General features: G+C 36.3%; 1 protein-coding gene across 1 annotated transcript; it reads left to right on the top strand.

Annotated features, from left to right (window-relative positions):
• Positions 1-445: 445 nt before the first annotated feature.
• Positions 446-25,675, top strand: fam49ba (family with sequence similarity 49 member Ba). Its single transcript, XM_067362336.1, has 11 exons — positions 446-601; positions 12,543-12,632; positions 14,005-14,126; positions 14,266-14,371; positions 17,027-17,163; positions 20,905-20,982; positions 21,756-21,872; positions 22,086-22,165; positions 22,283-22,409; positions 23,781-23,851; positions 23,968-25,675. Exons 2-11 carry the CDS (start codon positions 12,560-12,562, stop codon positions 24,032-24,034), a joined length of 978 nt encoding a protein of 325 aa, XP_067218437.1. The 5' UTR covers positions 446-601; positions 12,543-12,559; the 3' UTR covers positions 24,035-25,675.
• Positions 25,676-25,996: the final 321 nt, after the last annotated feature.

Here is a 25,996-nt window from a genome sequence, read left to right as displayed (position 1 = left end):
CTAAGGTCTAATAATCTAATAATTGTTTTTGACTCATTTTGTGTGTGTATGTGTGGAGTGAGAGAGAGAGCAACAGTATATTGTCAAACAATATTATTAAATAAAAACTCTTGCATATTTGCAGTCTTTCTCCTGACTGAAAATCCAGGGCTAGGGGCACATAACCCATAACACACAATTCTACCAGTTGTTACAGTGCAAAAGAACTAGAGCATTTTCACTGCAATCAACGCTCGCTGCTTCTTTGATAATGCGAGCACTCTGTCGTATCCCTCGCGCTCGCAGAGTATGTCTGAGGTCAAAAAAATCATAAGTGAAAGCAAAATCGACCAAACTACATAGACAACACTATAGGCAGGCATAGCAAAACTAGTCTGCTTCCTTCCTCTCTCGCAATCAATTCCTTTTATAGATGTAGGCAGAGCCTCTAAAGCGCTCCCATAGTCGAGTCGATCTCAACCTGCGCGTCAAACGCAACACTTCTGATTGGCCAACCCGGAAAATGTAGACACACGCCACATCTTCACAATGATCCGCTGAAGCAGGGTGTTCTTCAGCGTTTCCCTATATTTACTTTTCACTGAATTGACTGGAAATTGAGGTAAGAATCATGGATTTAAGATGCAATACCTTTCCACTATGCAACCTGACACCAGGCGCGAGGGAATGTTTTGTTTCCTTCAGCACAGGTGAGATGAGAGGCTACAAAAGACAACCTGAGTGTAGGCTACAGTCACTGGAACTAAAGGGAAAGAAGGTTCAGTCCTACTTTAAATTCAAGTTTAAAGATTTTAGACAAATAATATCAAGCTTTTACATTACTTTTCAAAGCCTGTACGAAAACAAAGCGTTAGTTCACATTTCACTTGACTTTTGAGGTGTGTGTTCTTTGTAATGGACGGTTGTTACTGATATAAGGCTTTGGCGTTATATTTTGTGCCTGTATTGTGTATTACTTGTTTTATGTGTATTTGTCTGCTGCTGAGGAGGAAAAGAGCGAATTTTATGATAAAAACCGAGAATTATGAACAAAAGCAATGGTGCGAGTTTTCAGACTTCCTCTGTGTTCAAATAGATCATGCCACTTCCTGATTTTGTTTATTCAAAACACGCATTTCAATGCACATCAAGTTCCTATATTTTCACTGTCATAGAGCTACAGGTTCAAATCTAGATTATTCGATAAACGGAGATAAGCAATTGCAAAATAAACGGTTATGTTAATAATTTTATAATAAAAATGTTAAAATGACATTTTCGTAGGTCATTTAAAGTAGCATAAACCCTCTTTTAACTTTTACTTGGACCTCTCTAGATATTTGTGATTAGTGAATCAGAGTCATTTTCATTCAAGCCAATTCATTAATGAATCATTCAGACCATATTGTGAACTGGTTTAAATGATTCATTGAACTAAGCAAGTTTTACTGTAAGCATGCTCTACATAATAGAAATATCTAGCTGATGTAATAATTTAGTAGATAGGCCAATAATTTTTAAACCCCCTTCTTTTTTTACAGGCACATGTTCAGGTAGCTTATGTATTTAATGTATTTTTTTGCATAAAATAATAAAGTTTTTTCTTTCTCAAGTGAGAAATGCATAGTAATTTTAAGCATGCATTCATTTTTATTTATTACTCATTAATGTGTCACACGCAAAAAATAATTAAAAGACATTTCTGGATATTGGTTATCAGACGCTAAACATAATCGGTGTAATTAAAAAAACAATAGTGGACAATTACTTTATTTTAGAGCACAAAAAATATATATATTAACTATAATGATTTTCATGATTTTTAAGATTTTATCACATTTTCCAGTCCTAGAAAACAAAACTGTAAAATTATTTGACATTCTCATGTTTTCATGAAAATAAATCCATAGAAACTACTTTCTGCATGTAAGCAAATATCTTTTTAGTTTGTTTGTTTGTTCATGTATGCATTCATTAGCTCATTTGTTCAATGGCATTGTCCTCCTCCACAGGAAGTGTTTGTGATGTGCAAGGCCACAGGTTTTAATTAAGAACATGAACTATAAATACTGACACAGCAATACACTATTCCCGCCAGACCAGTGGTCAGCATTAAAACACCAAGATATGTGCAGATGTCCAGACTAGGTTATGGCAGATAATACTATATTAACATAATTTATAAAAGCATAAACTAGATTGCATATATTAACATGATGTGTTACATGTGAATATTTAAACTTGTAACATATAGTATGTGTTATGTAAAAGGGGATAAGATCACACACCGATCATTGTAATTATTACCTAAAAGCTACTAATGATGGACACAAATATATTCAAATCAGCTCTTTGATAGGTTGTTTTTTCCAGATGGTAATTTGTAACTTGCAGCAATGACACCTGCACATCTCTAAACTCTGTAAGATGCTGGTCAATAGCATCTGCTCTCTGCGATCAGCTACTTTGTGATGTTATGCTGGGAGATGTCATGCTGTGATTGTGCTTCTGGAATTAGCGGAGCATTTCTGTATTGCAGGTTTTGTCTAGTGGCACTTTACATGCCCTTAAGGCATGTGTGACTAACTGACGCCCTTCACATGTTTGCCTTGTCTAGCAAGTTTTTTTGTTTTGTTTTTTACTTTTTTCATGCAGCGTCTAAAAAATAAAAAAGAGGTCTATATTGTTTCTATATCTTTTAAAGGGTTTGTTCACCCAAAAATGAACTTTCAGTCTCTCCTTGTGTCGTTCCAAACCCGTAAGATCTTCATCTTCGGAACACGCCTTCGGAAATCCGAGAGCTCTCTGACCTCCCTATATACAGCAACGTCATAACCAATTTCAAGGTCCAGAAAGGTAGTAAAGACATTGTTAAAATACTCCATGTGACTACAGTGGCTCAACCTTAATGTTATGAAGCAACGAGAATACTTTTTTTGTGCAAAAACAAAACAAAATAACGACTTTATTCAATAATAACGAATTTATTATTTATTTGACAATTTCTTCTCTTCCCTGTAATTCTCTTACGCTGTTTACACTGTAAACACAGTGCAGCGCTTCCAAGTTCTACGTCAGAACACCAACTCATTATTGGCCGGCATCTGCGTCAGCATCAAACGCATTCGTTGTGCTGCTCACATGATCAGCGTCAGCCAATACTGAGTCGGTGTTCTGACGTAGTACCTGGAAGTGCTGCACTGTCTATACAGTGTAAACAGCGTAAGAGAATGACAGGGAAGAGAAGAAAGTGTCACATGGACTATTTTAACGATGTCTTTAGTACCTTTCTGGACCTTAAATGTGGTTGTTAAATTGCTGTCTATGGAGGAGTCAGAAAGCTCTCAGATTTCATCAAAAAATATCTTAATTTTGAAGATGAACGAAGGTTTTACGGGTTTGGAACGATATGAGGGTGAGTAATTAATGACAGAATTTTCTTTTTTGGGTGAACTAACCCTTTAAATATTTTTCTTTTGTATTGAAGTACCTGCAGAAACTACATGTTAAATAACAAGATGTGTTGAGTGTTTGCATATTGACTGATTAAACTACATGTTTACAGTGAGCTTATGCTATCTTGTGAGCTTATACTAACTAGCTTTTTGAGTTTGAGAAGTATTGTGAAGGAGGTAACCCTTTTTAATGTTGGTTCAATTTCCTGGTTATGCTTTGTGGTAGGACAGGCTCGCTTTATCTGTCTTCACAGTCAAACAATTCAACAGAAAGTTGACACCTTTTTGTGGTCGAACTCTTTAAAAATGCTTCAGCACATTTCTATACTGTACTGTAATGAATGTACCAAATACATTCCCATGGCCAGCTTATTTTCATTGCTGTTCTAAGATGAGCAAAAAAAGCATAGCAAAATTGGAAAAGGGAACACATCTTATTCTTTTCATTTTTATCAAATATTATTCGGGCATTCGACTTTCTCACATACAGCATCACATTTGAAATGGTGTCTGTTCTCTCAGGCCGTGCTGTGGTAAAAGTGCAAAAATGATGTTTAGACACTGTCTAAAAACAACAGCATGTGTATTTTTCAGCAAAACGTGCACAAAAAAAAAACAGAGAACAGAAGAGAACAGAAACACCTGTGCTGTCATGCCAAGGGAAGCGTGTTCTTACAGGCCCGATAGTTGCGGCTCACATTAGGATTCTCGTGTTCCTGCCTGTGGCATTTTTCCATTCTGCTTGGTTTTTTTTTTTGTTTTTTTCTTTGGAAGAGGTATAGAGAAGTGAATCCAGCATTTCAGTAGCATGCAGAAGTTATGTTAGTGAGTGCAAGAAAGCATTTGAGAGGGGAAGAACATGTGCATGATGGCAAGATAACTCCAGGATTAAAAAAAAAAAAAAATCAGTTCCAGGTTTGTCTTTCTATAGAGTCTGACAAATAGTGTCAATTTCAGGAATCTTGGATCCAATTTGAAACTGATACAACACAGTTTCTCATTTAACAACAGGGTGGCTGTGGGCCTTAAAAAGTATTAAATTGGCTTAAATTGAGATTTGATGGGTCTAAAATATTTTTTGTCACATTACCGCAAAAATTTCTCCAGTCCCAATGACGGTTTACAATCGTTGGACAGACCAGAGTTTTTTTTTTTTGTTTTTTTTTTCACAGTAGTTACTGTGTCATCAGAGGGTCATAGCTAGTTTGCAACAGTTAAATGAAAGTTTAATGAAAAATTGCTCGAGAACGATGAGTCCACCCGATCTCATTCCTAAATGACAACGTTTCGCTTGTCTAAAAATTGTATGACAAAATTCGGAAAGAGCAGTTGTCTTGTATAGGTATGAAACAGCTTCACAAACAGTGTTTTCAACCACACAGTTTTGTTATTTTTGTGTTACAATTATTCATAATATCATAGAAAAATGGGATAAAAGTGTATATATAAGTGTTTGGATATAAACACTGATGTCTATAGGCAGGAACATACCAAGCCGACGGTCGGCTGTCTGGCAGTTTTTGTTTGTCACTGTGTTCCGCACCGTCGGCTGAAGTCGCCTTTTTTTGTCCGATTCGACATGTTGAATCGGTGTCGGAGCTCGTCAGTCCGTCGGGCCATCTGATAATTCTGATTGGCTGTTCAGATACTGCCACCTGCTGGTTCGGAAAGGCATTTCATCTCACGCAGGCGCAGAACTGACATGCTACTTGGCCGTCGGCTGTTTAGCGTTGGTTTGGTGCGTCAGGCCAACTTTGGACACAGACGCTGCCGATGTGAGCCAACCCCACAGTCTGCTTTCTTTGCCACTAGTTCGTCGGCGTCGGCTTGGTGTGTTCCTGCCTTATGTTAGCGATCAAAATAGACTGAATCACGTAAAAAATGTATGTGGCACTTAGACTTGTGCTGATATTCGGTAATGCGATATATCACGATAATAAATATGCACGATATTGTTATCGTGGGCATTTCAAAATACCGTAAATAATAATTTATTACCAACTATTAATTTTTATAATGCATTTCAAAATACTTTCCCCATAAACTGTATAAAATGCACAACACCGCTGTATTCTGCGTCAAAAGGACACACGCTCAGATGTAAACAATCCCAATGTGCACGAGAAGCACATGGTGGAACCAGTGAAGGAGACGAGCTGAATGAAAGTGCGCGTTCACTCTCTGACAGCAGAGGGCACTGATGGAACAGCAGAGTGCAACGGTTACCTTGGAAACCCCATAAACAAAGCAACTGCGCTAGTGAAGTTTTTAAAATGCCTCAAATGCCTCAACAATATTTTAATCTGGACTACAACATGCCCTAATGATTAGAAATGTTCTGATTATTATTTATTTATTTATTTAGTTTATTATTCAGTAAAACTTAAAGATATACGGCTTCATTAGTTAACATGTTAATTCATTATTAGCCTACCAAACTGACAATGAAAAATAATAAAGAATTAATTATTCTTAGTTAATGTTAATTTCATACTGTTTAATTACTTTACTAAAATCAAAAGAACTTATATAATGGACCTGAGATAAAACTAACAATGATCAGTTGTATTTCTTAACTAACATTAACAAAAAATAATACTTTCTGTAACAAATGTAGCTATTTCTCAATCTTAGTCAATGCGTTAAATTAGACATTATTGTAAAGTGTAACCTGTTGTTCTTTATAGCCTAATTCTTTTGCACTTTAATCTGTTTGAAAATTTGACTTTATATTTTTTGTGTCTGTGTGTATTGTATTATTGTATTTAAACATTTAGAGTTATTTTTGTTATTACAAAAAGAGTTCTTAAACCTTTTATACTATAACACTTTTTTTTTTTTTGCAACTTATTTCATTATCGTGTTAATACCGTATACCGTGATAAAAGCTTCAGCAATTAATCGCAACATGAAAATTTGATACCGTCACATGCCTAGTGGCACTGGATCATTTATTCAAGAGATGAATTCAAAAAAGGCATTTTCATTCAGTAATGAAACAATAAAATAAATAAGTGAGTCATTGAATCAATCAATCATTCATTCAAAAGAAAAATCATTCACATTTATTAAAGGTGGTATTAAAAAGATCTTAAGGCCGTGTGTGCACCAAAGGTTTTTTTTTTCTTTGAGTAAAATACTGCGCTCATCACTGTCACTTTTTAGTCAGCCGTCCAATCAGAGTGAAGGAGGGGCGGGACAAAATGGATGAGAAAATAATATTGCTGGTCTCCGAACATACATAGCAAGTACTCTACACTGTGTTGACATTTTTATTCTGAAACAAATTAACTGCAAAATCAGTTATAAGTAACAGTGCTGCGGATATTCTATATCATAGCAACAAAGCGTCTCAACTTAAAAAATAATGCTGCGCTGCGGAAGTGCTCTTAAGCACTCTCAGATAGGTTTTTTTTAAACAGAGCGCCTAGCCTTTTCAGCTGGCTAAAAACGCTTTGGTGGACACATGGCCTAAATCTTAAATTTAACTTGTTTATATTTGAAGACATCCTGCATGAGGCAAACTGTCCCTTATCTTAGATAAGGAGGAAAATATTGGGGCCTGTGAGATTGTAAACAACATTAACTTAACTAAATAACTAGCAAACAGATACACTTTAGAGTTTCAATCTAGAATATTTAACAGAATTAAATGTATAGAGGATAAATATCTGTATCAAACATTATTCCCTACATGAATCTTCTGACTCACCAACACAAACACAATGTTTTGGAGAATTGGTGTCTAATTCGTATTCGTACCTTTTCGTACAATCCGCTTAAGCCCCACTGGCGGTTATATTTAGGGAAGGGGTTGGGGTGGACCTTGATGCTTACATTTTTCTTTGTACATTTTTGTCCAATTCAAATTGTACAAATTCATACATAACAAAATTGCCTCCTCGTAAAAAAGTTCTTGTGAGATTGGGGTTGGACTCACCCTGGAGTTGACAAGGGATTGTGACTGCCTTCCTCTGTGAGATTTAATGATAAATGTAATCTATAAATGAGTATAAGTGCAAAAATTCACAGCAAACTAACTATGATGCAGAAAGAAACTGCTAGCCAGTGTCACTTAATGCTGCTTTGGTGTTGTTTGAAACCAGAGGTGTCAAACTGCATCTTTTTTCTGCATCTGCATTTGCACCCCTAAAAAAAGAGGAAGGCACTCATTTAAATAAAAAAAAAAAAAAAAAGATGTTCATAAAAGGCTTGGTTTGGTCAGAGCAATGGTTTAGTAGTTAAAGAAATTCAGGCACTTTTTTATTTTATATATAACATATTTATTTTATATATAACATATGATAAAAAATAGTGTTGATGGTTAATTTGTCCATAAAATGGTGCAATAAAGTAATTTCCTGCTAAAAAGAAAAACTATTAGAAATCTTGGAAGTTAAAGGGTTGGTTCACTCAAAAATGAAAATAATGTCATTAATTACCCTCATGTCGTTCCACAACCATAAGACCTTCATTAATCTTCAGAACACAAATTAAGATATTTTCATTATTATCAAAGTCTCGTGATTTTATTCTTGTCGCTTCATAATATTAAGATAGAACCACTGAACTCGCATTAACTGTTTCTAATATGTTTTAGTATGGACCTTGAGAGTTTGAATGGCTTTGCTCTCAATAGAGGCCTCACTGAGCCATCAGATTTCATCAACAATATCTGAATTTGTGTTCTGAAAATGATCAAAAGTCTTACGGGTGTAGAATGACATGAGGGTGAGTAATAAATGACATTATTTTCATTTTTGAGTGAACTAACCCTTTAAAGTCAGAAGGGCATGGCAACTAGGAATAGCAACTAATGTCCACCAGGAGGCAATCAAACCCTTCAATATCTAGTGTCTACACAGATACTGTAACTTTCCTATTACGAAGTAGATATGAAACAGAATTTCTGTAGCTTTTTCAAGGTCAAGCTTGACACATCATATCTTCATCCTAATGTCTAAAGTGAAAACACAATATCATGTGTTGGGTCATTGAGTTTTACATTTAAAGGTCATCACGAGTCTATTGAATGTGAAAATTCTGTCTGTCAGTTCATTGACACCTATGTGTGTTTCAAGGAGAATGATGGGGAAGAGGGTGATTGATGTGTTTGCATCTTTGGCTTGTGGGCAGACTGGCTCGGTGTCTCTCACATCCATGAGCGCACAGGGGAGGAACAGAGGAGACTCGCGGGCTACATGGGTTTCGTTTTTAGGTTCATGTAAAGTTCAGCTTTGCTCCCAACACAAGTTGATCAGATCTGAATAATATCATCTGCTCTACAGCAATATGGGCAATAAGAGAAAAATCACTCGAAATTTTGTCATAAATATTGTTTCAAAGCAAAAAGATTCCTAACAAATGTGTCATGACCATTGTACCAAATGTTTATTTGATTGATAATAATCTGGTATTTAGAGGGTCTAAATGAAGGGCGCAGATGTCAGTATTTCCGTCATGCGGCGGAAGAAGGAGTGACCGCTCCGTCTCTCTGACTCATGCCTGACGCTTCCTAACCCTGTCACAGCTGGCCAGCCCTGCATGCTTGTGTCCATTTGTAGACTGTCTGTCTGTCCAGGACACGTGCCTGTGTCTCTCTTTCTCTCCTGGTGGTAGGAGATCAAGCTCTTGTGGGCTGACACGTAATTCAGTAAAAGCAAATAATGGAAAGTTAACCTTTTACTGTTGATATATAATATTATTTATTTAATTTTCATTATTATAATTTATATATTAATAATCTTGTCATTTATAATTTCAGTGTTATTTATAATTTATGTTATAATTTTTAGAATTTATTTTTTATATAATTTATATAAAATATATATATTTGGGTTATTAACAAATAAGGTTTTTAAAAGTGTAAAAAAAAAACATAATGGAAATATAATTAATTTTGCAGTTTTATTAAGTGTTAACAACGAGATTGTGTTGTTTTTATAATCAATTAACTGCTTTTGCCATTTTTTAGAAAATGGACAAAATTTGTGACTAAAAAGTCATTCAGTTTAACCAAAATTTCGGTTTTACCGAATGACACTTTTGGTTATACCGAATGATGATATTTTCAAACAGTGCTAACAGGCTGATATCTAGCTAGCTAGCAAAAGGACAATCAAACATTTTATATTTAGTACAAGTTTTTAAAATATTACATTTTCCATGTTTAGAGTGGTTGTACCGAATGACCCGATGTTTCAGGACATGCGTATGACCAAGTGGAAATATGAATTTTTCAAATAGTTAAGAGAGAGTTAGTTACTTTGCTTCACGACCATGTGATCCTTTGCAGGTGTCTGAATGATGTCACATGCTGTCACATGATATTGAGCGCATGTCTTGATCCAAAATGAACCCTTTATATTGGTTACTCCGAATGACATCAATTTTTCCAGACATCCTTTCTCATAACAAAGCGACGACTTTTACACATAATTTTAATACCATTCTGCACTGTTGATATATGATGTTATAAAATCATGCCAGAATAAAAAATATATACATTTTATTACATTTTAAGATATTTTAATCACTAATGAAATGGCTGAATTGGTCTTTGGACAGTTAAACCGAATGACCTTTTGACACTTCAAAATGTTTAAAATACCTTTATATTTAGTAAAATATATTTAAAACCTTTTGGATTCAATAAAAGAATAAAAAATGAAGAAGTGTTAGTGTTATTAAATTAATTTGATATTTATATTAATATAATATAGAATTACTTAAAAAAAAAAAGAAATATTATAAATAGAATATTGAATTGTCATCATATTTTATTGCACATTGCATCATATTAAATTTATTATCCTCACAAAAAGTGTTTAATTAAATTTATAATGGAAGGGACAGACTCTGGCCAAAGGCGTGCGTGTGTATGATTGTCTGCCGAGGGCAGCCTGCAGCGTATCTGCCCATGTCTTGCTGTGCAGGGGTTAATGTTAACCCAGTGTGACGTGGCACCGGTGGAATCTGGGTCAAGAGGAGCACTATCTGTGCTCTCTGCACTGCCGCAGCAGACCGCCTCACAGACTGCAGAGCCTCGCCTCCCTTCCACTCACATGACTTTCCTCCGCGTTCTCTGTCGTAAAAAGCGGGAAAGGGGAGGAAAAGGGTGGGGTCGTATTCTTCTCTGGTTGGGAGGTGGTGGTAGTAGTAGTAGTAGTAGTAGAGGCGAAAGCACGTGGAGACACATGCTGCCGAATGCTGCAGTGGGGAGGAACCGGCTCACTGCATTCACACCCATAATCTAAAGCACTCTCTCTCTCAGACCAGCAGAAACTGAGATAGCTACACATTCTGCTAATAGGATTTGGGATTTTACCCCTGCTTCACTGAGATCATCACCTAATTTAAATTTGGAAGTATGCTTGTACACTTCAGTGGAACTCATTTACTACCTCCCTCTTCAGTTTTGTAGTCATAATAAAAAAAAAAAAACATCTTTTGCTGTTAGTAACACTGTTCAAATTCATTTTGTAAATAATTAAATAATTATGGTAATGAAGACTGTGTTAGCTTTGATTTTATTCATGATTCATAAATTAATATTTAATCGTATGAATTATGGTATATAAAATGTTTTATATATTATTAACAGTATCAGATTTTGATTATTAAAATAAATATATATATATATATATATATATATATATATATATATAAAATGATATAGAATATTAATAAACATATATTATCATTTATATATTTATTATCATAATAAATGTTAGCCTTATTGATTTCATTGATTAATTTTATTTTGCAGTTTTTCAAAGCTATGCAAGAACACCCCTTAAAGGTTTTGCTTTAATAGTTTGTCAAATTGTAATATGAATGTATCTTATGTTAAACTTAATTAAATGACATTTGTAAACATTTAAGAAAGCGTGTAAGGTTTACTTTATCAAACTGTCCCACTTTCATGTTCAAATTAGTTTTCGTGTCCCATGCCTCCCTAGTGCCGCACTCATGATTAATTTATTCAAGTTCTTTTAAGTCCTGTCGAGTACTCCTGTGCTCCGCTTCTATTGGCTGTCGACGCATTTTGGTTGAAAAATATTTTTAGGCTCCATGGAAACAGCAGAATGTTCTGTCTCCCTCCTTAGCCAATAGGATTGCAGGGTGTGTATGGTGTAGTTAAATGAGCGACCTCAGTTTAAATGGTACCACCCCCTCCCTCCCGATCTGAGGGGTGTAAAGCTGACAGGGGGCCTAGGCGGTTTAAGACAGCAGTGCTTATTTACTCCCTTTGGTTGCTTAAATCCCAAATGCCAGGAGAACGTGAGTATGCCAAGATATAAAGACGGCACACCCCCACTCGCACTGCAGCATGCGCTGTAGGTCAGTGAGACACTGTTGTGACCCATTTACCTATTTCCAAGGCAGTTCGTTTAGAGGGGAAGCAAAGTCCTTCAAAGAAATAAACAAAGTTTCTTTTCGGTTTGAACACAAAAGTCTGTCCTTGGGCTTTGAATGTGTTGACACGCTGTTTAACTCTGAGGTCTATCCATTCCTCTTGAGGATCCTCTGTTGGTTTTCCGTGATGTTATTTAATCTGTTGTGCTCAGTGACTCTCTGCGGGAGCGCTGACTCCTGCGCTGAGCTCAGAGCGGATGAATAAGAATGAGAGTGCGCTCTTTTCAGGGAACATGTAATTCTTACAATGATTTAGCCCTCAGCTCAAAGGAAGGGGGACTTCTGAGTGCCAATTTTGGACTACAGAGACACTGACTGCTAGAGGGCGTCATGATCCTGCGGTAGGATCCACCCACGAGTGCTGCAGTCATACTGCATTCTCAGCAGTAACCTGCAGTAACTGGGGTGTGGGTTCAGGAGGGTAATGCAGCAGCATTTGGGTCTCCCCTGGTTTCTGCACTGCCCCGGGCAGATGTTCCCTGTCACGCTCATGTGTGTGGCCAGATGTTGCTGTCGTGAGCACAGGCGTCTCAGTTCTTGATGCAAATTGAGTCAACCTGAATGTGTTCTTGTATTTGAGGGCAAATGGTGTATACAGTACACCTTCATTGACATTCAAAGTGCCATGAGCAAAAATCATCATTCAGAAAGTAGTTTGGCATCACTTCTCCTTTTTATCTTGTCTTTTAGGTCTCTGACAGGTCGGGATGGGGAATCTGATCAAGGTTCTCACGCGGGATATTGACAACAATGGAGGGAACTTTTTCTTGGACTTTGAAAGTAAGTGAATATACTGTCACAAGTAGGGCCGCACGATAAATCTTTTTAGCATTGATATTGCAATGTGTGCATCAGCGATAGTCATGTTGCTGGGTGTGGGATGTCAAGTATAGGGATCGTAGTTGATGGACCAGGCCCCATGCTTCCAAACGCATGCGATTCTCGGATTAATTGCAATGTTAAACCCATGTAGAGCAAAAGTTTATCATTTGCATGTTTTAGGTCTTGTCAGTTTAAACATTCAAGTCATTTTAAACCATACAAGCGCAAAAAAACGCATCTCGGTGAGTGTCCTTGTAAACACAGGCGCTTATGGCTTACGCGAACATAAACCATTGAGAAAGAAAATGGATGCGTATCATTGTTTTGGATCCATGTATTTGGTATTAAAGTGACAGCAGCCTAATATTTCTGCTGCTGTCTGTGTCATTAATGAGTTAGTTCACCCAAAAATTAAAATTATCCCATGATTTACTCTCCCTCAAGCCATCCTAGGTGTTTATGACTATCTTCTTTCAGACTAACACAATCGGCGATATATTTAAAGATATCCTGGCTTTTCCAAGCTTTATAATTGTAGTGAATGGGGGGCATGATTTTGAAGCCCAAAAAAATGCCCCAAAAAATCCATCCATCATAAAAAATAATCCATATCCAGGGGATTCTGAAGTGAAGCAATTAGTTTTTCTAAGAAAAATATCCATATTTAAAACTTTATTAACTTAAATAACCTAGCTTTTTTTTAAAAACCCATTGCTTCATTTCAGAAGACCTTTATTAACCTATAATATATATATATATATATATATATATAATTATTTATTATTATTATTATTATTAATAAGAATAATAATGATATTTTATTATTTTATTATTATTATTATAAATCAGTATTATTGATACTTTGATGATAATAATAGATTATAAATAACATTAATAATTATGAATATTACTAGTTACTGTTATTAACTTACCTATACATAATTATTTATATTAAAAATATTACTTATAATAAAATTATTATTATTAAAATTATAATTACCATTACTAATATTACAACTATGGCTATTTATAAATAATTATAATAAAAAAAAAAAATTATATATATATATATATATATATACTAGATCTAATAAGATTTTATTGTTTATAACTAGATGTTTTATTGTAATTAATTTCTTGCATCAGCTACAATGGCTGTTTGGTTAAAATGGTATTTGCTCTAACAGAAACAAAAACATCTTTCCAAAAACATAAATAATTGAATAACAAAAAATATAAATGTGTAGCTACAAATATTTAAGCTATAACGCCCCACCCTAGATCCAGCCATAGCTGGTTCAGCGATTCTGAGCTGATCTCTCCTCTGCAGATGCCAAGCCCACTGAAGCTGAGAGGAGAGTATGGGAGGAGGTCAGTGAGGTGCTAACAGAGGCTGTGAGTGTACTACAGGACCTGCAGTCATACAGTGGAGCAGGGGAAGCCATCAGACAGGCGAGTACATCTAGAATGCAGGTTCTTCAGACATCAGCCTGTGCTCTGTGTTGCTTTTCATGACACAAACTGCTTATAATTCTTTTGTCAGCAATGTTGTCCCTAGCTGAGTTTAAGTGTGTGCATGTTGTCTCCTCAGGCCATACAGCATCCCAATGATGAGCGTGTGCAGGAGGGAGCGTGGGCCGCTGTGGTCCCGCTGGTTGGCAAACTAAAAAAGTTTTATGAGTTCTCACTAAAACTGGGTATGCCATTTTTCTCTTTTCTTTAATGTGCACACAGCACACAAAACTATAAATAATAACACATTCAGCTATTTTTACCTAGAGGCACAGGTGCTAAATGAGAGGTCATTTTTAATGATCTACTCTCCCACAATTCCTCACAGGGATAAATGGTCCACTGACCCATTTACCATGTACTGTAGTATTTGCATCTGCTTTGGACTGCGTTTTGATTTTTAGTGAGTTGATCAGCAGCTGACAATAGTGAGATTATATGAGCCCAGGCATTACTAAATCGTCCTTACTCTTACATCAGCTCATATGCTCCTTCGCAAACCATTCTTAATTAAACAGATGTAATCAGAGAGCAGAAATCACCCTACGTATATAGCTATACGTACATGGGGACTTTGTGATATAATTAAGCAATCTCACATGAGCAAGTTGTACTGAATATAAGCAGTCTGTGGACTCGTACCCACAGTTAAAATAAGCTAACTTAACTATTGTATTTGTTTTTGAGTTGTAAAATATTCTATAAAATTCTCTTGAAATTTCTGTTCTGACACAACGCATGTTCCCAGAGGACAAGCTATAAACCGAGCAGCAGTGCGTCATAATTGGATTATCATGCTCTTTGGGCAAGGCTAGTTTCTTTCAGCACATCTAGCAAAAACACAGCTCTCATCATCCCTGACAGTACACACCACACATCTACTGTAGCTTTAATGACAAATCCAGTATCCTGAAAGAAATACATTTTCCTCAAAAGTTTGAAATGCAGAAATACAGTAAAAATGGTAATATTGTGAAAGATTAGAATTTAAAATAATATACATATTTTCTGTTGAGTCCTTAAAGGAACACTTTTGAAAATAGGCTCATTTTCCAACTCCCCCAGAATTAAACAGTTGAGTTTTACCGTTTTCAAATCCATTCAGCCGATCTTCGGGTCTGGCGGTATCACTTTTAGCATAGCTTAGCATAGTTCATTGAATCTGATTAGACCAATAGCATCTTGTTCAAAAATGACCAAAGAGTTTTGATATTTTTCCAATTTAAAACTTGACTCTTCTGTAGTTACATTGTGTACTAAGACTGACAGAAAATGAAAAGTTGCGATTTTCTAGGCCGATATGGCTAGGAACTATACTCTCATTCTGGCAATGCACAATGATATTACGCAGCACCTCTCACAAATGTCTCCATGGTTGCAAGGCATGCTCCCTGTTCTAGTAGGGGGTCACAGCCACTGCATAATATCATTGCACTGCTGCAGCCATGATACGGCAGCAAAGTTCCTCGATTATTACGCCATAATGAGAGTATAGTTCCTAACCATACTGGCCTAGAAAATCGCAACTTGTCAATTTTTGTTGGTCTTAGTACACAATGTAACTACAGAAGAGTCAAGTTTTAAATTGGACAAATATCTAAACTCTTTGGTTGTTTTTGAGCGAGATGCTAACGGTCTAATCAGATTGAATGAACTATGCTAAGCTATGCTAAAAGTGGTACCGCCAGAACCGGAGATCGGCTGAATGGATTCAAAAATGGTAAAACTCAACTGTTTAACTCTAGGAGAGTTGGAAAATTAGCCTTTTTTTTTTTTTTTTTTTTTTTTTTAAAAGTGTTCCTTTAAAGGGATGGTAAAAAATGAGATGAGGAGAAAACCTGGGCCCATCATAGTGTGGCCCAGATCCGGCCCACATCTGGTATATGTGGATTTCACACGGACCAGATGTGGGCCAGATCTGGGCCAGATCTGGGCTGACACTATGTTGCTGTCTGGGAAATTATATTTCAATGCATTTGTGAGATAACGCAAATGTTTTGCATATAATTTTTCCTCCCATCTCATTTTTTTCCTTCACCATATCCCCCTAATGGCTCCCTAGTTTTTTATTTTAAGATGTATTTTTTACAGTGTATTTAAAATGTAATTTATTCCTGTGATGGCAAAGCTGAATTTTGCTCAAAAACATTTCTTATTATTATCAATGCTGAAAACGGTTGTGCTGCTTAATATTTTTGTGGAAACCATAATACATTTATTTTTCAGGATTCTTTGATGAATAGAAATTTCAAATTAACAGCATTTATTTCAAATAGAAATCTTTTGCAACCTTATAAAGAGTTTAGCTTCTGGGTTTGATTCCAAGGGAACACACATACTTATAAAACACACCTTGAAAGCACTGCTAATCTGACAAATGAACACATAAAACATGGATGTTACATGGAAAATTACATATCATCTATTACATACCACTGATGAATTATACAGAACATTTTTTTATAATCTCGTATTTCTCAAAGCATCTGGTATGCTCCGTAAATAAATGTGGTTGCTTTCACTATTGGTGCTGTCTGTCTGTGCGTTTGAGCGATTTGGATGAAGGGTCTGATGTTTAGAAATAGGTCATGACCTAATTAAACATGACATGGCCCTTAATCACACATCAACACCAGCGCTCTCTGGAGGAGAGGCTCTGGTGAAACATCAAAGGGTCAGACTGACCTAACATCTCTCTGTCAAACACACAGCTGTGTTCCTCTGCCAGACACACTATTTCTGTGTCTGTTTTTGTTCAAAATATGGAGACCATAACCCAGTATGTATACCTCTATTGAGCACAAGGATTAACAGTTGTGTTTCTTCTGTGTCTCTTGTAGAAGACTCTCTTCAGGGCCTGCTGGAGTTCCTCACGAGCTCGCGCTGCAGCCCAACTCAGCATCTGGAGCAGGAGCAGGCGCTGGCACGGCAGTTCGCTGAGATTTTGCATTTCACGCTGCGCTTCGATGAGCTGAAGGTAACCAGGCAACCTCTGGTCACACCCACTCTGCACATGTTTCCAGTCTAATCCTCCTTGGAATCATCTCTGTCCTGCAAAATCACAACAGTTAGGTAGAATGAGAGGATGTGGAGCAAAGGTGTTGTTTGACCCTGTTTAGTGAAGCATCCTGCCTTTCATCTCAGCCCCCCCAAAACATCTGCAATTAACACAGTTAACCACTGAAAATCAGCAAATTATATTTTTACTTATACATTTTTTAGACTTACAAATGACAAAACATTACAAGCAGTGATTATGCAATCTCTCTTCAAACTGCAACATTTAAAATGGATCAAACTGAAATGGCAACAAATGTTTCTTCCATATTGTGACGTACATCCAAATGCAGCGGATTAATGAAAAATATAAAATGTAGAATGCAGTCTTGGTTCTATATATTGTTTTTTGAGTGGATGGAGGTCTAAATGTGAGCTGTAAGGCCCTGTTTACAAGTGGACGACACTAAATACATTGTGCAAATGGGGTCTCAAAAACATTTTGAGCTTGTCTACTTTCGACCACTTCCAGAGTCGAAAGCAACGCATTGCTTTCGTAGTGCAAACGAGGGGTTCTCAACTCTGGCCCTCGAGGTCCTCTTGCCTGCAGTGTTTATTTCAAACCATAATCAAACACGCCTGAACAAGCAAGCTCTTCAAGCTTACTAGGAAGTTATAGGCAGGTGTGTTTAATCAGGATTGGAGTTAAACTGCAGGAAAAGTGGATCTCGAGGGCTAGAGTTTAAAACCCCTGGTGTAGACGCTCATGTGGTTGAATGTGTTCAAACAACCACAAAAGAAAGACTGCCTACTCTCCGCTTACTGACTTAATGCATTAACATTATGAGAAGTGCGCTAGCCACGCAGAATTTAAACTTGTTGGCAGAAGGCTCAAGTTTTGTTTGAAGATGAAAAACGTACCAAGCACAATGTTCTCCCACCATTCCTAGTTTCTAATACACACTCACCGCGATCAACGTGGTTTTGCGGCTATCAGAGCAGAAACGAAAGCTGCTGCTCTCTGTATGTTTTTCTTTCGTCTCCATATGTAAATTGCATGAGCAATTTCCTCCATTATATCGAAAGATCTGAAAAAAAAAACATATATTTACCCACCCATAGACCCTCTCCTGAAAGAAATCAGGAGAGTAGTGGTTGAAAGTTGACAAAAGAGACGGATTAAAACACCAGTTGTCTCCATCATCCTACTTGTGATCCGATCGACCAACACATCGTAATACCAGGTGAAAACAGGGCCTAAGAAAGGGACAGGTTTAAGCAGACTAAATTATTGGAGAAGTCTGTCGTTTCATTGGAAGATTGTGTTATGACATTTTGATTAAGAATTACGAGGTCAAAAAAAAAGAAGTGTGAAACGCACAGATGAATTGTTCACAATAAACTCAATAACATGCATTTAGAAAAAAGATATAGTGAATTTTCGTTTCATGCCGACTTTAAAGTCACGATGAAGTGGAAGTAGCAACAGATCCTTTCTTCCGTATCATGAAGTACAGTACAGTCCAAAAGTTTGGAACCACTAAGATTTGTAATGTTTTTAAAAGAAGTTTCGTCTGCTCACCAAGGCTACATTTATTTAATTAAAAATACAATAAAAACAGTAATATTGTGAAATATTATTACAATTTAAAATAACTGTGTACTATTTAAATATGTTTGACAAAGTAATTTATTCCTGTGATGCAAAGCTGAATTTTCAGCATCATTACTCCAGTCTTCAGTGTCACATGATCCTTCAGAAATCATTCTAATATGCTGATTTGCTGCTCAATAAACATTTATGATTATTTTCAATGTTGAAAACAGTTGTGTACTTTTTTTTTCAGGATTCCTTGATGAATAGAAAGTTCAAAAGAACAGCATTTATCTGAAATACAAAGCTTCTGTAGCATTATACACTACCATTCAGGGGTTTGGGGTCAGTAAGAATTTTTATTTTTTTGAAAAGGAATTAACGAAATGAATACTTTTATTCAGCAAGGATGCATTAAATCAATCAAAAGTGGCAGTAAAGACATTTATAATGTTACAAAAGATTAGATTTCAGATAAACACTGTTCTTTTGAACTTTCTATTCATCAAATAATCCTGAAAAAAAATATTGTACACAAATATTTTGTACAATTGTACACATTAAATGTTTCTTGAGCAGCAGATCAGCATATTAGAATGATTTCTGAAGGATCATGTGACACTGAAGACTGGAGTAATGATGTTGAAAATTCAGCTTTGCATCACAGGAATAAATTACTTTGTGAAATATATTCAAATAGTAAACAGTTATTTTAAATTGTAATAATATTTCACAATATTACTGTTTTTTACTGTATTTTTAATTAAATAAATGTAGCCTTGGTGAGCAGACGAAACTTCTTTTAAAAACATTAAAAATCTTAGTGGTTCCAAACTTTTGGACTGTACTGTACATACGAGTGTAACAGATGAACCCTTCTTTACTAGATTTGTGATTCAAAACTTGTGGAAACGCATCATCAGAATCTATGAAAAGGGTCCATTATGTAAAAAGAAAAAAATGTAGGGTGGAGATTACACCTGGTGTAAGATGCGTTTTGGTCGATCGGATCACAAGTAGACAAGAGAGACGCATACCTGTGTAATCCTGGTGTATAAATCTTTATCTTTTGTCCACTTTCAACCACTTCTGTCCTGATTTCTTCAAGGGGAGGGTCTATGGGTGGGTAAATACATGGGCTTTTTCAGATCTTTCAGTCTAATGGACGAAATAAACTCACGCTATTTACATATGAACGTGCACTGAGATGATGGTAAAACACACGGAGAGCAGCGTCTATTGTTTGATAGCCACAAGACCACGCCAAACGTGGTGTGTGTGTGTTAGAAATCAGGAATGGTGAGAGAACAATGTGCTTGGTACATTTTTCATCTTCAAACCAAACTTGGGTTGTTTAAATCGTGTCTGGCTACCTCGCTTCCCATGTTTATGCATTAGGACAGTAGGCAGAGAGTAGGCGGTCTTTAGTGGTTGTTCGAAAACATTAGATCACATGAACGTTTATACTACGAAAGCAATCCGATCAAATGCGTTTTCGACTACCTCTGGAAGTGGTCAAAAGTGGAGAAGCTTAAAACGTTTTACACCCTACTTACATCTCTATTTAGCGTCGTCCACTTGTGATCCGATCGACCAAAACACATCTTATACATTTCCAGGTGGAAACAGAGCTTTGATTCTTTGTATCGGTTGTTGATTGGATTTTGAGATGTGGCCGTTGCACAAAAAAATCTCCTCAGTTTTCTGCTATATCACACATAATGCGATTGCTATAGAGAATCTATGTTAGAATTTATATGTAAGCCACTGAATTTTGTATCCAATTAGTTAACTTAATTTGCACTTAAGTGATTCAGCTAATTAGTTGAACTATTGGAACAGAAAGTTGCAACCAATTACTCAAATTAATGGAAATCCATGTGCAGTTGCCTTTCAAGGTGCCATAGAGAATCTGTTATTGTCTAGATTATTGCTCAGATGAAGTCTGTCACCAGATGAAATGGCCATATGCTCATTTGATTTTAAAATTACTCACTTGAATTCATACATTCACAGTAAAATGAAAAATGCATGAACGCTTTACATGTTTCCCATTCCCGTATTCAGCAGAAATGCAATTTTTAGCTGCCAGTTCTGCATTTAAATGCTCATCTGCTCTCTTGCCAGATGACAAACCCCGCCATCCAGAATGACTTCAGCTACTACAGAAGGACCTTAAGCCGCATGCGTATCATCAACCAAACAGTGAGTAAACCTGTTATGAATGGAAATATGCCTCATTATCAGACGGCTTATGTTTTAGTAATACTCGGTTCCCCCGTGTCCCAGGGGTTAATGGGAGCTCTTCTGTTCTCTAATGGTCTGAATCATTAGGCGGCACAAGATCCTGACTCAGGGAAACATGAGATTTTGCATTCATCTCATTCTATCCATCTTTTCCTGCTTTTTATTTTGTTCATCTTCCTTCCGTACGCCCGTTTTTATCTTTTAGCTGACATAAGACTGAAGCGCGCTCGCTTGACGTGGAGATGGTAAAGTGCGCTAACGACTTCAGTCTCATTAGTGTGTGCTGTATCATCAGGGAGCGGCTCAGCAGGGGTTGACACAGAGGATCGTTGACCTTGCCTCGCCAATTAAAAGCACTCTCTGTGAGGAATAATTATGACAGCCGCTTTCATCTCATGAAACATGAGCTCGGCTGTGGAAGAGCACGTATTAGGAATTCTGGACATGTCTGCAGTCTGTGGATTTAAGCAGGATTTACATTCAGTTTTTAGCATACAGTAATGAATGAAATGTTTCAAGTCAGCTAAAATGCATTTTCAGCACACCAGAATGCCCAATTTCCACATCCATTTCCATGATTAACTACTTAAGTAAAGCTGACCAAGGAAAAGCGCATCCATAACCTCCAAAAAGCCCATTGCCTTAACTGACCCCTTTAGTTTAAATCTTCAAAAGTATGGATTTTTCACATTTAGATACTGGAAAAAAACTCATGTATGTTCTTTCTGCAGGCAGAAGAGCATAACGAGGTTGACAACGAACTGGCCAATCGCATGTCTCTCTTCTACGCCAATGCCACGCCCATGCTGAAAACATTAAGCGATGCCACAACCAAATTTGTATCAAAGGTGGGTGGTTGTAAAACTGTTGATTATAACATGTCTTACACAAGTCAAACCACTCAAATGGATGTAAACTAAATTGACAAACAAGTCCAGATGCTCATGAATAAATTCTACTTATTTAGTCTCAGAAAATGCATAATATACTTCATCTATACAAGAATGTTTCTCACTTACAAACCATCGTAACAACACCTTTTGCTCTCTCTATCTGATCAGCATGCAGAACTACCCATAGAGAACACAACAGATTGTCTGAGTACGATGGCAAGTGTGTGTAAAGTCATGTTAGAGACACCGTAAGTTAAAACGTTTGTGTTTAATCATTGTGCTTCTGTTTCCTCTGTAGCAGGCTGTAACTTTAATGAATTCTCTCTCTCTGTGTGTGTGTGTGTGTGTGTGTGTGTATTGATCAGGGAGTACCGCACTCGTTTCGCCAGTGAAGACACAGTGTTATTCTGTCTGCGTGTGATGGTGGGGGTGATCATCCTATACGACTATGTCCATCCAGCTGGAGCTTTCGTAAAGTCCTCCAAAATTGATGTATGAATTTTTTTCAGCTTTCTGATAAATTTTTGTAAAATTGATTTAATTTAAAGGGTTAGTTCACCCAAAAATGAAAATTATCACCCTCAAGCCATCCTAGGTGTATATGACTATTTTTTTTCAGACAAACACAATCGGAGATATATTTAAAAATATCCTGGTTCTACCAAGCTTTATAATGTTACTGAATGGGGGGCATGATTATGGAGCCAAAAAAAACGCATCCATTCATGATAAAAATAATACATACGGCTCCAGCGGATTAATAAAGACCCTCTGAAGTGAAGGGGTGAGAATGAGAATTGAGAATTTGAGAATGAGAATTCTTAAAGAGAAATGTCAGAGGATTTCAATTTAAGAGAAGAGGAGCTTGAGTTTGTCACACAGCCCTATTTGTTTGAACCGCGAGAGGCGTCTAAGCTTACGATACTCCTACATCCTGTGTCATATATCGGGTCAGAGGTCATCTGCCGGATTTTTCTTAGTTTATAAAGTTTTAAATATGGATATTTTTCTTACAAAAAACCCATTGGTTTTCTTCAGAAGGCCTTTATTAACCCCCTGGAGCCATATGGATTATTTTTATGATGGATGGATGCACTTTTTTTTGGGCTGCAAAATAGCGCCCCCCCATTCACTGCCATTATAAAGCTTTGAAGAGCCAGTTTTTTTTTTTTTTTTTTTTTATATCTCAGATTGTGTTTGTCTGAATGAAGATAGTCATATACACCTAGGATGGCTTGAGGGTGAGAAAATCATGGGATAATTTTTGGGTGAACTATCCCTTTAAATGTGTTAATTTAACTTCATTTAATAATGCTGATTAATGTATTGTCCAATTTTTAAAATCTGATTTTATTTTTGTAAAGAGTTTAATTAGAGCTGTCAGTTTAACACACAATGTTAAAAAAACATGTTAAAGATGACTGCATTTGATCACCAAATAAGTATTTATATCAGTAATTACTGATTAAATACAACATATTAAACTAAATAGCAACAATTACAAAAAGGTCTCATTTGTTAACATGTAACTAACATGAAATAACATTGAGCAATACATTTGTCATAGTATTTGTTCATCTTTGTTAACATTAGTTATTGTTCATGTTAGTTCATTAACTAATGTTAACAAATATATGTACTTTTAATTAATGTATTAGTAAATATTGAAATTAACATTAACTAAAATTAATGAATGCTGTAGAAGTATTTTTCATTCTAATCTTAGTTAACCTGGACTTGAAACAAATGAAACCTTATTGTAAAGTATTACCAACTAAATTATACTAAATGAATGATGTGGTAAATAGACCACCCTAATTAAAAGCAATTACAAAAGCCTCATGTTGTCTTTTTATGATACAGATGAAAGGATGCATTAAGGTTCTGCGATATCAGCCGCCCAACAGTGTGGAGGGACTTCTCAATGCCCTCAGGTCTGTGAGCTTTATACCTTACACAATTGTTGATTGACATCCATATGAGACGTTGTTTTTGCTGAAAACCATGTGGTGTGTAATGATTTTCGGTGTGCCTCTCTTGACTCTCACAGGTACACAACAAAACATTTGAATGATGAGACTACCTCCAAGCAAATCAAAAACATGTTACAAGCTTGACTGTGTCTGCCAAAAGTATTACATCTCAAATACATTGGATGAGAAGCTTCAGCAGTTTCAGTAATACAATGAGAATAGCCATGTATCTTGTGGCAGCTACTGTTATCAGTCTAATTTTACTGTTGTAGTTTTGTCGTTTTTGTTTTTTACATCTTTTACTGTTAGACTTTAAGTCATGTGTGGCCTTTAGATTTCAAACCCGCTTCTTTGTTGTGTGGCCGTCCGACAACGATGAGCTTAGTTCAATCCCTTCCCATATTTCCTCCGGTTGACTGAGTGCCCAGACATTTTGCTTTTTTTAATGACACAATTTACTGTGATTTTTATTAACATGACTCTTTTGAACTGAATAAAGCTATTTTAATCAAATGAACTGTGAATGGCTGACAGCTCTTACTGGCAGGGCTCCTTTGAAACCGGCACACTCTCACCACTTTACAACGTACAAAATAATTCATTCAAAACCCACATCCTTTCCCTAACAGAGTTCAGGATTATTCATCTCTCGTGACCGTGTCTACTCCAGCTCGTCACTGTGTAATAATGTCCATTCCAGGCTTTTTTTTCTTTTTTCTTTTTTTTCTTTGAAGAAAGAAATAAATGAAAATGTGGTTGAAATTCAGCCCCTATTATGAGTTAGCATCTCTTCTACTTTCTCCTAAAAACCAAAACCAGAATGTTAGGAAATTCCAAGCTGTCCATTTGGTGGTCAGCTGGATTCATCAGAATGAGGAAGGAGAATGAGATTCCCACATCATCCAGCCCAAGAAGTGGGAGTTTGTTCCTCAGAACTATGAGTTCGACTTTCTCCGCTCCAACGCTCTGCGGAGTTTTTATTCTCGCCCCCTCTGGGAATGCGTTCCATCTGCATGGGAAACCCTTCCCAGTTTATATTACCATCCTATCTATGACCTCTGCCTTGTTTTCTCTCACTCATCGACTCGAGCACACGGTTTCTTTCTGTTTGTCTGGTTGCTCAGCGTGTGTCATCAACAGGCTCATAATTTCCCCACTGCGGAGTGTGTGATTCTTGTCCCCGCTGTCCTCTCTCCTAGTCGGAAGCACACTGTTTTTTTTAAATGGCTTTCCTGATGAGCTTGGACACTTTTCCCAGGAGGCTGGTGTGGGGCCAAATTCTTCTCTATTCACTTGTGCCTCAGTGTGTTCTATGAGAAGGGCAACTTCTGATGACTTCCTGCCAGTAATGCTGTGTGTGCGACCCATAATTCCAGAGCACTACCTCACCGTATGGGCGCTGTAATGTAGAGCAAACACCATATGTTCATTAGATTTCCCACTGCTGCCTAAATTGTCTTCACAACAAGTGATGTAACTAAAGACATGCACAAAAGACAAAGAAGAGTACTGTAAATGCTTGTTTAGTTTAGATGATATGATAAATGCACATCCATAGGACTAATCTAACTTCTGGATCTTGTACTTAACCTGCTCACTTGCTCATTTGGCTGACAATAATTAAATATAAGTTCATATAAACACCTTATATTGAGAAAACTGGTGTCCACAAGCTATTTTCATTATTTTCAGTGTCATTTAAGGTCTGATTCAGTTCAGTTTTTTGTTAATGGAATAATGTAAATGATAAGCACTAATATTAATAATCAAGTGCATGTAAAAGTACTAAAGTTGTAAAAAATAAATAAAAAATGTATATACAGTAAAAACAATAAAAATATTTGTATTTAAAAAAATAAGATTTATTAATGATTTAATACATTATTTTATTTTAAAAAAATAATATAATAAATTTAAAGAATTTATTAATAACAATAATTAATAATGACTAGTTCATAATTATAATAATAAATATAGCTGCAAGCAGCAATTACAGGGCCAAGCACAAAAACGGCACAATAAGCCAGCCAAAGATCTATTAAGATAATTTTAGGCAAAAGAGCTGAAAAATTCTAAAAAACAAGGATTTACTGGTTAATCACTTTT

This window comes from Chanodichthys erythropterus, chromosome 16 (genome assembly GCF_024489055.1).
Source record: "Chanodichthys erythropterus isolate Z2021 chromosome 16, ASM2448905v1, whole genome shotgun sequence".
Lineage (NCBI taxonomy): Eukaryota > Metazoa > Chordata > Actinopteri > Cypriniformes > Xenocyprididae > Chanodichthys > Chanodichthys erythropterus.
The sequence above is the reverse complement of the archived record's forward strand: the minus strand, read 5'-3'. Positions and strand labels throughout refer to the sequence as shown.